Below are 14,992 nucleotides of genomic sequence, written 5' to 3' on the forward strand. Positions count from 1 at the left end.
TTTTTTTGCCCTATTTGCATCAAGGAAAGCTTTGAAGGTTTTCTTTTATTTTGGGGGGAATATATCAACTTGAGGGGCAGAGGTGGTGTCAGAGAACCTGAGATTTATACAATCAATTTTGTGTAGTATTTTAGTTCAAATAGTTCTAATAAACATCATTTGTTGAATGACCTAATTTCACACAGAACTAGGTACAGGCATGTGATTTGATTGATACGAGGATTGGGATTAGGATTTTATGTAAACTGTGGGTCATGTAGAATTGGCCCTTTTTTTTTTTTAATTTTTAATGTTTATTTATTTTTGAGAGAGAGAGAGAGAGAGACAGAGAGAGAGAGACAGACAGAGTGTGAGTAGGGGTGGGGCAGAGAGAGAGGGAGACACAGAATCCAAAGCAGGCTTCAGGCTCCGAGCTGTCAGCACAGAGCCTAACTCCAGGCTCGAACTCCCGGATCTCAAGATCATGACCTGAGCCAAAGTCAGAAGCTCAACCGACTGAGCCACCCAGGTGCCCTTAGAATTGTTCCTTTAATTCTTAGAAATACCTTTCAAAATTTAAGTATTCTGATTAATCACTACCCTACTAGCTTTGGGATTTTCTCAAAGGGCAGATCAGTTTAGCTTGCTAAAGTTAGTAATCCTTTGATTTCATTTTTTTTTTTTATTCAAAAAATTTTTTTTCTTCTAAGTTTATTCATTTTTGAGAGAGAGAGAGAGACAGAGCATGAGCAGGGGAGGGGTGGAGAGAGAGAGAAGGAGACAAAGAATTCAAAGCAGGCTCTAGGCTCTGAGCTGCACGGAGCCCGATGTGGGGCTCAAACTCACAAACCGCAAGATCATGACCTGAGCTGAAGTCGGACACTTAACCGACTGAGCCATCTAGGTGCCCCAGTAATCCTTTGATTTTTATGGAAGAAGTTTTCTTTAACCATTATAGTACAAAAAGTTTTGAGTATAGGACATGGATAGGTGTTTTACTGTTTGAAAATTTAGGAATATTTTAATTTAATACACTGGTTTCTGTGGATTTTCTCAGACTTTATCTTAGGAAATGAGTTAGTGTTATTTAGGAGATGATTTAATGTTATTTATAAAATTCAAGTTTTTTTTAATTTTAATAAAATACAACAGTTTACATGAAAGTACAGTATTTATATTCAGCCAAAATTTCATCAAAAACAGAAGTACCACACCATTTCCAGTTTACACCATTAGGTCCTTTGATATAGGCTTGGTATTTTCTATCCAGGTAATTAAAGTCTTCTTTTTTCATTTTCAAAATAGCTGACTCTACCCCAATTCTTTTGTTAGAATTTTCTTGTCACTTGCAGTTATTTGATTCCATGGATCTTAAAAGTGACCTTATGTTTTATTAGACTTACGGGCTGCCTTAGGAGGGAAACATCTGTAAGCATTTAGGTTCTAATTTTGTGGTGTTCTCCATGGTTATAGAATCATCCCATTCCTGGATTGCCTATGGATTTTGCAAAAATTTAAAGGCTGATTTTACTAATAGAGTATGCAATGAATTTCATAATCTTTTTATTTTATTTATTTTTTTCCTATTTTTTAAAGTTTACCTTGTTTTATTTTTTTAAATTTACGTCCAAATTAGTTACCATATAGTGCAATAATGATTTCAGTAGATTCCTTAGTGCCCTTTACCTGTTTAGCCCGTCCCCCCTCCCACAACCCCTCCCATAACCCTCAGTTTGTTCTCTATGAGTCTCTTCTGTTTGGTCCCCCTCCCTGTTTTTATATTATTTTTGTTTCCCTTCCCTTATGTTCATCTGTTTTGTCTCTTAAAGTCCTCATATGAGTGAAGTCATATGATTTTTGTCTTTCTCTGACTGACTAATTTCACTTAGCATAATATCCTCCAGTTCCATCCACATAGTTGCAAATGGCAAGATTTCATTCTTTTTGATTGCCGAGTAATACTCCGTTGTATGTATATACCACATCTTCTTTATCCATTCATCCATCGATGGACATTTGGGCTCTTTGCATACTTTGGCTATTGTTGATAGTGCTGCTATAAACATGGGGGTGCATGTGTCCCTTCGAAACAGCACACCTGTATCCCTTGGATAAATGCCTAGTAGTGCAATTGCTGGGTCGTAGGGTAGTTCTATTTTTAGTTTTTTGAGGAATCTCCATACTGTTTTCCAGAATGGCTGCACTAGCTTGCATTCCCATCATAATCTTTTTAGTGTTCTTCTCTTTGGCTTCCCAGTTTTTCCTCACCAATCCTTATTTAGAAGGTGCCCTTTGTATCTCTCATCATTGTTTTCTAGTTGAACAAGTGGGGGCCAGTAGTCATACCAGTGTTTATGAAATAAATGGTCAATGACCTTTTTAAAAAAGTGAGGCATCTCACTATTTTCCCTTCTTTGAAATTATAACATTGTAATTGTGTGATTTAGAAAAAAGTGAGTTTGAAATATTAAGTAAATGTCGGGCTTGGGTTCTAGGCCTGTGACTTCTAGCTGTATTCGGATAAATCATTAAACCGCTTAGAGTCTCATTTCCTCATCTAAGAAATGGTAATTATTTTATCTGCTATCACTAATGAATAGGATTGACAATCAAGTATGTGTGAATTTGTTTGAAAATCATAAAACCAGCATAAGGTGGCAGCAGTGTTACAAAATAAAGTTTTAAACCTGTGCAACAGGTTTTTTGAAATAGCTTAGGCTGCCTCTTTTATGGTAAGTTAATTGCTACTTAAACCAGGTTGCCATGAGGCTTTCTCACATAAGGCAAGTAGCAAGAAGAGAAAATGTTAATATTCGTAGATAGCACCTGTGTCTGAGAGTTCTTTTCACATTGGGGTTTCCAAAGATTGAGATGCTACTTTTGAAGTTTCTTTACCACCTCTCACAATTGAAGAAGTTTCCTGTTTTGTGCATACTAGGTTTGTCCAATGAGTAAGTCTCCATATGTGGATCCTCATAAATCTGGGCATGAAATCTGGGAGGAATTTTCAATGAGCTTCACCCCAGCAGTGAAAGAAGTTGTGGAGTTCGCAAAGCGTATTCCTGGATTCAGAGATCTCTCTCAGCATGACCAGGTCAACCTTTTAAAGGCTGGGACTTTTGAGGTAGGTTTATTTATCTGGAATATCGATGCAGGGTGTAGGTGGTATTTTATTCTCATGGACATTTTCATTCTTTTCTAAATAAGTATTTATAGTTTAGAGGCTGAAGGTGCCAACAAAAGAATAACAATCTCAGGATCTTGGGAAGAGATGAGATAAATACAGAGTTTCTTAGGACTTGAGATAAAACTGCTCTGTATTCCCGGAATACAGACTTCATCCAGTATTACTTTCAAGCGTGGACTGCAGACAGGTTCTGCAGAGTGTTACTAGATACCTACTCCGAGCCTAGCCCGGTGTTTCAGCACAGAATACAAGGAGTAAATAGGATGTGGTTTTTCTCTTTTAGGAGATCGTAGAATATTTGGGGGATAGGTGAAACATGTCTTATGTGCTATTTCATACCCTCTCCGCCTCATCCAGAATCTGTGGCTACTTTTTCTACTCCAGTTTCTCTTGCTGTGATGTATTCTGCCCAGGCGCGGGGCAGCCACTGTTGCCAACTGGAGTAGGACAGAGTGCCTTTCTTTGTGCTGAGTTAGATGCCTCTGACCTGTCTTCCTCAGGGCTTTCCCAGTGCTGCTGAGGTGTGAAGAGCCTCGGGACTTCCTCAGAGCTTCCCTAAGCATTATTCCAAAATGTAGAGTGGTGGGTGGGAAGGTGGTGTCTAGTGGGCTGAATCTAATTAGTGGGTAAGAGACCCAGGGGATATATTTTGTCTCTTCCCTGCTGGTCCCATAAGACTGAGCTATCAGTTGTTAATGATATTGAGTGGTGGCCAGCTCAGTAATACATCCTCTGATATTTTCTCTCTTTCCTTCCTAGTCTTACTTCCTTTTTCCTCAGTTCTCTTTTCACATGGGGTAGTGCACACCCCACATAAACTTTTGCCTTAGGTCCTATTTTCTGGGGCACCTGGACTGGAATGGAGGAGCCATACTCATTAATAAAATAGCTGTGGTATAGTTTAAAAGTAAAACCATTAGGTTAGGATTTTTGGAAAACATTAGAGTTAAGATTTAAACTCTGAATCTTAGAGGGATGTCAGTGATGAAGTTCAGTTTACTCATTTTTGAGGTTAGGTGACTATGGCTCAGAGAGGTGAAGAGATTTTTCTTGGATTACCAATAAATTCCTAACACAGGACCAGAACACAGATCCCAGACTCCAAGACTAGTGTTCTTTCCACCTTGTGATTTGTTTTGGGATTGCTGTATTCTAGAGTTAGAGCTGTCTTGGGGCGCTTGGGTGGCTTAGTGGCTTAAACACCTGACTCTTGGTTTTGGCTCAGGTCATGATCTCACGGTTCGTGGGTTTGAGCCCCACCACGTTGGTCTCCGTGCTGATGGTGCAAAGCCTGCTTAGGATTCTCTCTCTCCCCCTTTCCCTCTGCCCCTCCCCTGCTTGTTTGCTCTCTCTTTCAAAGTAAATAAATAAAAACTTAAAAAAATAGAATTAGAGCCATCTTCATAAAAGGTTCATTCTCTTTTGGATTGTCTTGAGTAAAACAGGTCTTTGGGGGATTTGCAAAGGGGAGGTATTTGTTCAGTATCCCTCTGGTTTTGAGAGAAGTATGTGGCATAGATGCCACCATTTACTATAGGGGAGGGAGTGCTGTAGGTAAGTAGTTGTTGACTGATTTGTTTTGGGTTTGAATTACGACTTGGTGTCTGGAACACTTCTGTTATAGTTTTGTGTATTGTCTCTTTGGGTTATGGTTTCTTGAAATAGTCTAATTAGAGTGTATCTGCTACATTTGCCTTGGCTGCATTTGGTGTTTTGATGTCCCCAAGTGTTGCATTAAAATATTGTTCTTTTTACTTATGATTTAGGTACCATGTGATATACTTGGTAGTTTAAAAAGTTTAATGCCTTTGGCCAAGGCCCAGTTTCAGATTTCTTGGCATTATTGCCTACTTTAATTTTGTATTTGCATTTCAGAATTTTTATTAATGGAGTTTCAGAGTATCACAGGACTGAAGTGTTTTGCCACTAGTGGCTGGAATTTTTTTGATGTGCATCTTCGGATATTTATTGCTTTGGTAGAGAATTTGCCTTAAGGAAATGGTTTTGGGTAAAAATAAGCTAAGTTTTTCTTTTACAATCTTCTTTTATATGTAGGCTGTTTTTTTCATTAAAAAAAAATTTTTTTTTTAACGTTTGTTTATTTCTGAGAGAGAGAGACAGAGTGCGAGCTGGGGAGGGGCAGAGAGAGAGGGAGACACAGAATCCAAAGCAGGTTCCGGGCTCTGAGCTGTCAGCACAGGGCCCGATGTGGGCTTCGAACCCACGAACTGTGAGATCATGACCTGAGCCGAAGATGGATGCTTAACCAACTGAGCCACCCAGGCACCCCATATGTAGGATGTTTCTTAACTGACTTGAATACTGAATTACTTCTTAGTACTCCTTCAAATATACTTAAGTCTTTTTCTTTTTCCAGGTTTTAATGGTACGGTTTGCATCATTATTTGATGCAAAGGAGCGTACTGTCACCTTTTTAAGTGGAAAGAAATATAGTGTCGATGATTTACACTCAATGGGAGCAGGGGATCTGCTAAACTCTATGTTTGAATTTAGTGAGAAGCTAAATGCCCTCCAACTTAGTGATGAAGAGATGAGTTTGTTTACAGCTGTTGTCCTGGTATCTGCAGGTAAGCAAGCTGGTTCAAAATTGTGCCACACCTAGAATACAGTGACCTAGTGGGGAGAAGGTGGAACTACATTCCGGCAAGCTCTATAGAAGGCAGGAGGGACTTAAGACGTTAAACTGTGTGAATCTGTTATTTTTGCATAATTAATTTTTTAATCATGACATTAGAAGTCAAAAGTGCTATATAGTAATAGAATGATGTTTAGATCGAGGCCTCACATTTACCACAAGTCTTAGTCTTTAGCTTTTTGTAACTGTTTTGCAAGTCTAAACTGTTATTTTTGTGGATTTAATTTTTAGATTAGTAGGTTTTTCTGATAGGAATCTATGTTTTAATCAAAATATGTGTTACTTGAAAATGTTAAAAGTAGCAAGATATATTAGTGTGGTTTGTAACAAAAACTCATGAATTATGAGTAGGCTTTTACCCTGCTTTGCCACTGAATTTTCTCTGTGATTGCATAAATAATTCTATTCTTTTGGGTCTTGGTTTCCTCATCCTGTGAAAGCAAGGGATTGTACCATGTGAACCAGCCTGGAGTCTGGCATAGACTAGGTACTTAGTTACTATTTGAATGAGTGATCAAGATTTTTGAGTTCCTAACATTTAATGTTTGTTTATATGAGTCATTGATGATTTCCAATTTCCCTGCAACCCTGCATTTATATTATAGTTGTTTCTGACCGAAGTATTTCAATTTCGATAATAGCTATTAAGATAATGGCAAATGGGAAATTGATACACAATGACTTTCCTGGAGATGTGTAAGTACCAGCCATTTTTTGGTATCCACTGACTATTTTAAAACATTTGTTGAGAATTTTAAAGTATTTTGATAGGAGTTAACTGTAAGTTTCCCATTTGCTTCCTACTGTGTAAAAGCCATTCTGTCAGGCACTATGAGGGTTATGATCCCTGTTTATGAAGCTAACCTGTATATCAGTAACTCCTAAGGAGAGTAAGTTCTTTGTATATCTTAAAGGGCCTATACATCAGAGGTATAAATAAAGATTTATGCCATTTGGAAGCGTAGCGTGGCTACCTTTTCTGATCAGCTCTACCTGGGTAGCTAAAAATGCATTTATGATATGGGACAGTATGAAAGTACCATGTTAATAAGGGATACCTATTTTCTTAGTAACCTTGTAATTAATGTCTCTTGCACTTTACCTACCATTTCACAGTCTCTTGAGAAGTAATTATTAATGGTTTGAGTTGACATCAGATTAATAAACCTATTATTGTGAAACTAAAGTAATCCGTGCTTGTTTCTTTATCTGATAAATATGCCTTATGTGCTAGGGGAGACAGAACAAGCATTAAGACACAAGCTTGCTTTCTAAGCATTTATGTTCCATTTGGAGAGATAAGACTGACACAAAAAGCTTGTGGTACTAAGCCGTGTGGTTCTGACCGAGGTAAGTAGGAGTTATAGGAAGGAAGATGAAATTACCTGAGCAAACTTTGTGGGGAAGATGGAAGTGGAGCTGAAGTTTGAAAGATGGGTTATTAGGTTTTCCCAGCAAAAAAGTGAGGGAGCAGTTTGGGAGAGCACAAGATAGGGCAGGGGCAGGTGGCTGAAGCCTGATACGTTATGTGCATCAAGGAGGAAAGGGACCGAAGGCTTGTGAGTTAGAGGAACACCGGGTTACGGAATGACCACCATGAGAAGAAATATGGGACAGTGGAAAGTGAGTGCGGGGGAGTGATCAGGCATGAACAGAGTGATGGTTTAACATTAGGTCTACATTTTTATCTTGGGTAGATTAGATAAGTGAGTCATTAGAGCTGGAGCGTCGGGTTGAGAGGCTGTTGAAATCACTTCAGGTATGAGGCACTGGAGTGAACTCTCCTGAAATAGGTGTGGTAGTGGAGGTGGAGAAGGAGGGACTGCGTCCCAGAGATGGTTCAAAGGAAGAAATGATGTGAGGGGAATGAGGGGAGCTCTATGCCAGGAATTGTGCTACTTCATTTATATTTTCTACCAAGAACAGGATTCTTTTTAATTAAGCTTTTTTTTTTTTTTTTTTTTTTTTTAATTTTTAAAATTTATTTATTTGGGAGAGACAGCACACAGGGGAAAGGCAGAGAGAAAGGAGAGAGGGAATCCCAAGCACGCTCGATGCCGTTAGCTCAGCTCTTTGCAAAAGTAGACAATATTAAGATGAAAATAAAGATAATATCATTACCAAAAAAGATCACTATCAACATGGGGGGGGGGGTGTCTCTATCTATTCAATTGTCCATCCATTTACCATTTCCTGCTTATTGATTTATGGTACGTAAAAAAATGTTTGACACACTAAGTCAAAAAGACTGATTATAGAAGAATATAATGCATTCTTATTTTTGTTATGTCTGTATATATGAAGAAGGTACACAAACAACACATATGCACATGTAATTTCATATATTTTTTAAAAGTATGTTGCTTTCACTTAAACATATGATAGTGTTCACTGAAGACTTATATCTTTACCACCTAAAAAAGGACTATTGTTATTTTTAAAGCAGTATTTAGACCAGAAAATAAAAAGTCTTCCTTCTCCCAGCCTACTCTCCAGAGAACTCTCCAGAGATTTCTAACCGTCTTTCTTTTTAATTTTTCTGATAGTTGCCGACCCAACTCTAAATACTGTGTAGAGTTGGACTTTTTATTGAGTGGATACAACTGATTAAAGTATCTTCTTACTTTTTATAAGTTTTATTCTTATAGTTTGATTTAAAATTTTAATATGCTCACATTCTTTGATCTTTCCGTTTTACATAAATCTCTCAGATAGTTTAGGTAGAATCTTTTCCTTAGACAGGGACACAGTATCCTTTTACTCTATATCCTGGCTTCTTTTGCTATACCATTTCTTTTACATTGTCAAGAATGAAAATATTTACATTCTGTTCTATAGGTGTGATTAGTTTCTGTCCTTTATCAGATAATTCTAAATATTGAAAAGCAAAAATTCTACATTTACAGTATTATGATTATGTAAATAGTGCTCACAGTACTCACACAGTGGGGTTGAAATTGTAGACAAGGCAATGTAAATCTTGCCCTAAACCTGTGCCACCCAAGGGGAGAATGTTCCAAGTATCAGATAACAAATGGATTATATATATATTCATTATTAAATTGCTTAGAATAAGGCAACATTATAGTTTGCATTATATTTAAAACCACTTTTTGTTTTTCTTGGAACCTACACTTGCCATCTGGGTTTTGTTTTGGTTGTCAGAAGAAATGCTAGTTAGTTTCTAGATCTCATTATATAATTTTATCCTCACAACAGACCTCTGATGTGAGCCAGGACACAGAGAGGTTAAATAATTTGCCCAAGGTTGTGCATTTTTAAAAATTGGCTGAGCATGCATTTGAACTCCTATTAAGTCTCTGAAGCTTCAAAGCCTTTCTGTTGTATTACTTGTTAACAGAATAGCTCTAGCTGCTAAGGGAGAGAGAAATCTCAAACATGATACTTGCCTGTGAGGTTGGAAAACTCTTGATACCACGGAGAAAAAGGGAATTATAACTGAAAGGTAAAATTTTCTTGAGATTGTGTGAAATGGCAGCAGTCACTTGCAGTTGAAGATGAGGGATGGGCATATAACTGTGAGACCACAGTTCATCTAGAAATAGATTTCAGTTGTCTGTGGAAGGAATTTCACTTCCATCTTGTAGGAAGTGAATATGAAGAGAAATTAGGTGAGGAGCACAGGCTTCGGAGAGGGATGAAGAACCAGCTAAGAAAGTAGAGCACAGATGTAGCATGAATTAAACTATACAAGTAGTGTAGCATTTAGTAAATCATTTAGAAGAGAAATTTCCATTTCAATCTGTACATTCTATTGTTACAATTTCTAGAGCATTATTGTTTATGATCCAGCTAGATTTGGAGATAGGTTATTTGGCCTTGAAATCATGAAACCATGGTTTTAGAAATTGAGATTTTAGGGGCGCCTGGGTGGCGCAGTCGGTTAAGCGTCCGACTTCAGCCAGGTCACGATCTCGCGGTCCGTGAGTTCGAGCCCCGCGTCAGGCTCCGGGCTGAGGGCTCGGAGCCTGGAGCCTGTTTCCGATTCTGTGTCTCCCTCTCTCTCTGCCCCTCCCCCGTTCATGCTCTGTCTCTCTCTGTCCCAAAAATAAATAAAAAACGTTGAAAAAATTAAAAAAAAAAAAAAAAAAAAAAGAAATTGAGATTTTAGAAAAATTTAATACACTTTACATTTTTAGTTATAGGAATCCCTTCCCTCAAGCTCTGAGTTGTGTAGAAGTGCGTAGGTCATCCCAATACAAAATACTCACTGAAGGACTTCTAATGCAAATATCTTCATTGCCTGTGTGTTTCTTTCTTTGCCTATTTAGATTATTTTGTTTGTGGGGCTGTCATTCTTAACCGGTTGTTGGTATTGTAAATTACTGACGATATGATGTAAACCAGGTATTCTGCTTATAATAAGGGCTCTCTAAAGGAAGGAATTTTGGTTTATGTTCACTGCTAATTACCTAGCACCTATTACAGTAGCCACACACATTCAGTAAGTGTTTGGTGAGGGAATTAATAAATTGCAAGGATGCTGAAGAAAACAATTACTTGAGGGGCGCCTGGGTGGCTCAGTCGGTTAAGCGTCCGACTTCAGCTCAGGTCACGATCTCACGGTCCGTGAGTTCGAGCCCCGCGTCGGGCTCTGGGCTGATGGCTCAGAGCCTGGAGCCTGCTTCCGATTCTGTGTCTCCCTCTCTCTCTGCCCCTCCCCCGTTCATGCTCTGTCTCTCTCTGTCTCAAAAATAAATAAAACGTTAAAAAAAAAAAAAAAAAAGAAAACAATTACTTGAATATTAAAGGCAAGGGAGATTCTTGGAAGCATTACTGAAGGCTTTAAGTAGTTTTGCAAAGATGGCCCGTATGATTTTATGACCAAAGTCAAATGTTCACAGGTCTTTTTCCATAAGAATTGGCACACAGTTGAATAATAATCCAAATTTTCTTAAATGTAAGATAAACCTATTTTCATCATTTTTTCTGCATTTAGAGTTAATCAAACATTTTTCCCCCTTACTATGAAATTTTAGTCTTTGTTCCAAGTGTTTGCATTGCAGGTGGCTTTTTTAACTCCCAGTTACAATGCAAAGCTTCAATATCCTTATAGAAAAATGAATAAAAGTGTGTGAATGGCCAGAGAATTTTGCTTCCATGGCAATGTCTTATTAATTACAACTTCCTGTACTGGGGGCCATTGAATATTTCTTGTGCATTACTGCCTCCTATTGTAAAGGGAAGAAATAGCCCTTGATGATGAAAAAAAAGCCTATGGGCAAACAACATAGGTTTGGCTAATTTTAAGATACTTTCCTTTATTGTTGGTTTATACTAAATCATTAATTAACACTTTCTATGATGAGCTTAATAAATACAGTATACTAAGCGGTGCCTGGGTGGTTAAGTGTCCGACTTCAGCTCAGGTCATGATCTCACAGTCTGTGAGTTTGAGCCCCGTGTTGGGCTCTGTGCTGACAGCTCAGAGCCTGGAGCCTGGTTCAGATACTGTGTCTCCCTCTCTCTCTGCCCTTCCCCACCTCACGCTCTGTCTGTCTCTGAAAAATGAATAAACCTTAAAAATAAAAAAAAAAATACAGTATGCTAAATGAAAGTGAATGCTTAGGTTATAATTAGGTAATAAAGTTGCATAGTATATTAGTTATCTATTACCACTAACAAATTACCTTAAAACTTAGTGGCTTTTTATCTCACAGTTTCTGAGGGTTAGGAATATGGTGCGGCTTTGATGGGTGCCTCTGGCTCAAGGTTTCTTAGGAGATTGTAGTCAAACTTGGAGCAGGGCTGTGGTCAACTATGAAGGCTCAACTAGGTAAGGATCTGCTGCTTCTAGGCTTATTCATGTGGTTGTTGGCAGGATACATTTCCTTGCAAGATGTTGGACTGAGTGCCTCAGTTCTTTGCTGGCTGTTGGCTAGAGACCACCATCAGTTCCTTAGCACCGGGGCCACTTCCATAGGCAGTTCACAACGTGGCATCTGGCTTTTCTCAGAGTAAGTGAGCAAAAGTATGCTAAAGATGGAAGTCAAGTGTTTTTTTTTGTTTTTTTGTTTTTGTAATCGAATATTTTATTCGTTAGTAGTGAATCAGTAAATCTAGCCCACTCAAGGGGAAAGGGATACACAAGGGCACGGATACCAGGATGAGGAAATCATTGGTGGCTGTTTTAGAGGTTGCTTGCCACACGTGGTGACATACAAATGTGGATATATTCCAAATGAAGTAAAATTATATTTGTAAACTACATGATTCATTTTATTTTCTCAATGAGAAGCAGTTGAAATTAGCAGATGGCATCTAATTGTAAAAATCAGAACCTTTAGTTTTGTGAACAAAATACTAAGCACTAAAGAGTTTTGATTTATCAAGTATGCTGTGTGATATACATCTTTATAATATAATCAACTGATACAAAAATTTGCCATTGGGATTTATAAAATTTTGTCAAATATTTTTTGCCTTTGTTCCAATGTATAAAACCTTGTTTTAAATTCATTAATGAGATTGATGAGCAAGAATTATATTTCTAGTTAATGTTTTCTCTTAATTGATAATGTTAATAACATGTCCTCTCATTCATGTCTCTCTCTTCCTTACTATTAGATCGATCTGGAATAGAAAATGTCAACTCTGTTGAGGCTTTGCAGGAAACTCTCATCCGTGCACTAAGGACCTTAATAATGAAAAACCATCCAAACGAGGCCTCTATTTTTACAAAACTTCTTCTAAAGTTGCCAGATCTTCGATCTTTAAACAACATGCACTCTGAGGAGCTCTTGGCCTTTAAAGTTCACCCCTAAGGCCTTTGTTAATTTAAACATGAACTGACTCATGCTAACTGTACATTTTGTGCTAATATGCTTATTTATATGTGTATACCATATGTGGAGATAGAAAAGACCTTTAAGACAATACAAGATTGTAGGCTGTCTCTGTAATCATGCGGTAGCTGTTTGGATTGAGGTTTCTCCAGCCATGGTTAGACATTGACCGCATTTCCCCTATAGACCAATCAGCTGTGTCGCACTTAAACTGGAGAAGTTACACTGAATTATAGTCACACTGAATGTTAGACTTTTCATCTGCCAAAACCAAAAACCATTTTGATCTCCCTGTGGTATAAATATAACGCACAATCACAAGTATATGAGGACTTAAAAACTAACCTTTTGTGGTAGAAATTTTGTTTCTATGACGAAAACTTGATTTCACCACAAGCCATTGGATCTGGTAATTGGAGACACTGCAAGTTGGGTGATCTCCACGTGTGTATTTTGCTCTACTACCACTGTTAAAGTGTATGATCCTGGGCAGGTTTGTTGGTTGTGGAAAATGAAAATTGATCGTGCTCTCAGTGTCCCACCTCACAGATACGAAAAAATGTCTATAAAGCATATTTACCTCTTGGGAGATAGGCACTATGTAAATAAGGTAACATTTTTGTTATTATAATTTTCATAATAATACTCTTTTCTTATTTCTAAGCATTTCTGAGAAATCATTTCACAGTCCACGCCAACCTATTATTCAGGGTTCCTGCATATGTGTGGGTATCCTCTTGGCACACACATATTCAAAGTTTATGGGTACATCAGATACATAGTATGTGTACATAATATCTCTGTGAACATAGTTATACATAAACACATTTCTTCACAATATTTTAAACTGTGAAGAACTTTATCATTCAATAAACTTAAAACAAGAGGTGTCAAAGACTCAAGTTAGGTGCGTTTTACCTGTTGATGACATAACCATTGCTTTAAATGTTTAGACAGTAGAATATTGAATTTATGCTCTATTTTTATTTAAGCAGCATTTAATGTAAAAGTACAATAGGCAAGGGGGTCCAAATTTCAAAAAATAATGTGTTTTAGAGTTCATCTTTGGTAAGATCTTTAGTTCAGGGTACTAGTTGTTTAAAAGTTCATTCAGATTCTTACCTTGTACTAAAAAAGGTTACAATGCCCCTTAAACACATGCTGCAGCTTGATGAAAAATATTTTGATCCTTTTTGGAGAACCAATCAATGTTTAAGAAAACTGTTTAATATGTTGGCTGTGCGTGTGTGTGTATGCATGTGTGCGCAAGTGTGTTCTGAGTCCACTATTTTTTTTTTTTCCTAAGTGACACTACAGGGATTTTGTCAGATTAGATTAGATTTAATCTAGAATTTGAAAAAAAAATCATTTAGTGTGTGACCTACAGGCTTAGAAATGGTACAGAGACATTTCATCCACATTTCTAATATTGGGCTTTATTAAATAGAGAAAATCAGCCTCTGTTGATGGCAGTGGGAGAAATAGCCAAAGTTGAGGATTTTATGTGTCTTTCTGTTTCCCTGGAAAATTACAATTAATTGGAATTTTTTGGAAAAGATTGCCTTCTGTATAATTTTGGGATTATATAAAACTTCAAGAATGGAAAGAGCCTGCTTTACTATACTCAGCCTGTTACTTTAATGACATGTGAGCAGAATGCCTTATTTTGTAATCTTGTTTAACTTGTTGCTACTGGGACTTGAATTTCTGTGGCACTTGTTAAGTAAGTTAAAAAAAGAAGTTAAATCCTCTCATTATTAAAGAGGAAAGGTGATGGTGATGTCTGTAATACAATATAAACCATAATTGTGATTTACCTTACATTGGTAAGACTTTTATGGGATATACAGTATAGTTTTTGTGAATTATTTACACGATAGCATTATCTTTTTATAATTTTTTTCCTATGATAAATGCATAGTTTTCTTCTATGGGGGATAGAAATGGCTTTTTGAAGTAATCCTGAAAACCTCAAAGATCATGTTTATTCTTAATTTTTGCCTTTTGCATAATCCTCTTTATATAACATGTTATCTTCAAAACAATTACTGTCTTTAGGAATGTGTAACGAGAAGTATGTTAGTATTGCTTATAAAACTTTAGTTAGGTTCAATATATACATGTATACATCTATATATAGGTATGTAGGTTTGCATTTTGTCTTGTAAAATTTTATTTGAACAAATTCTTCCTGTAGGTAATGGGAAACAAAATTAATAGTTCATATGCCACTTGTAGCATCTCTGTATTTGAAAATAGCCCAGTATTAAAACTTCTAAAATTAAACCAGCAGCCTATTATAAGCACATTCTTTGATTGAGTCATTGGTTATAAACTTACTACATGTGGAGAAGACAACCAGTT

At 37.1% G+C, this 14,992-nt stretch overlaps 1 protein-coding gene across 2 annotated transcripts in view; it reads left to right on the plus strand.

The window, feature by feature from the left end:
- NR1D2 (nuclear receptor subfamily 1 group D member 2) overlaps positions 1–14,572 on the plus strand; it is a 28,724-nt gene extending 14,152 nt beyond the window's left edge. For both annotated transcript variants that reach the window (XM_049628884.1, XM_049628883.1), the window contains exons 6-8: positions 2,918–3,103; positions 5,544–5,754; positions 12,411–14,572. In XM_049628884.1, coding sequence (XP_049484841.1) covers positions 2,918–3,103; positions 5,544–5,754; positions 12,411–12,607 — 594 coding nt within the window. In that variant the 3' untranslated portion in view covers positions 12,608–14,572. The remainder of the gene's footprint in view (positions 1–2,917; positions 3,104–5,543; positions 5,755–12,410) is intronic.
- The last annotated feature ends 420 nt before the right edge of the window (positions 14,573–14,992 follow it).

The sequence above is a fragment of the Panthera uncia genome, chromosome C2 (genome assembly GCF_023721935.1).
Source record: "Panthera uncia isolate 11264 chromosome C2, Puncia_PCG_1.0, whole genome shotgun sequence".
NCBI classification, from domain to species: Eukaryota; Metazoa; Chordata; class Mammalia; order Carnivora; family Felidae; genus Panthera; species Panthera uncia.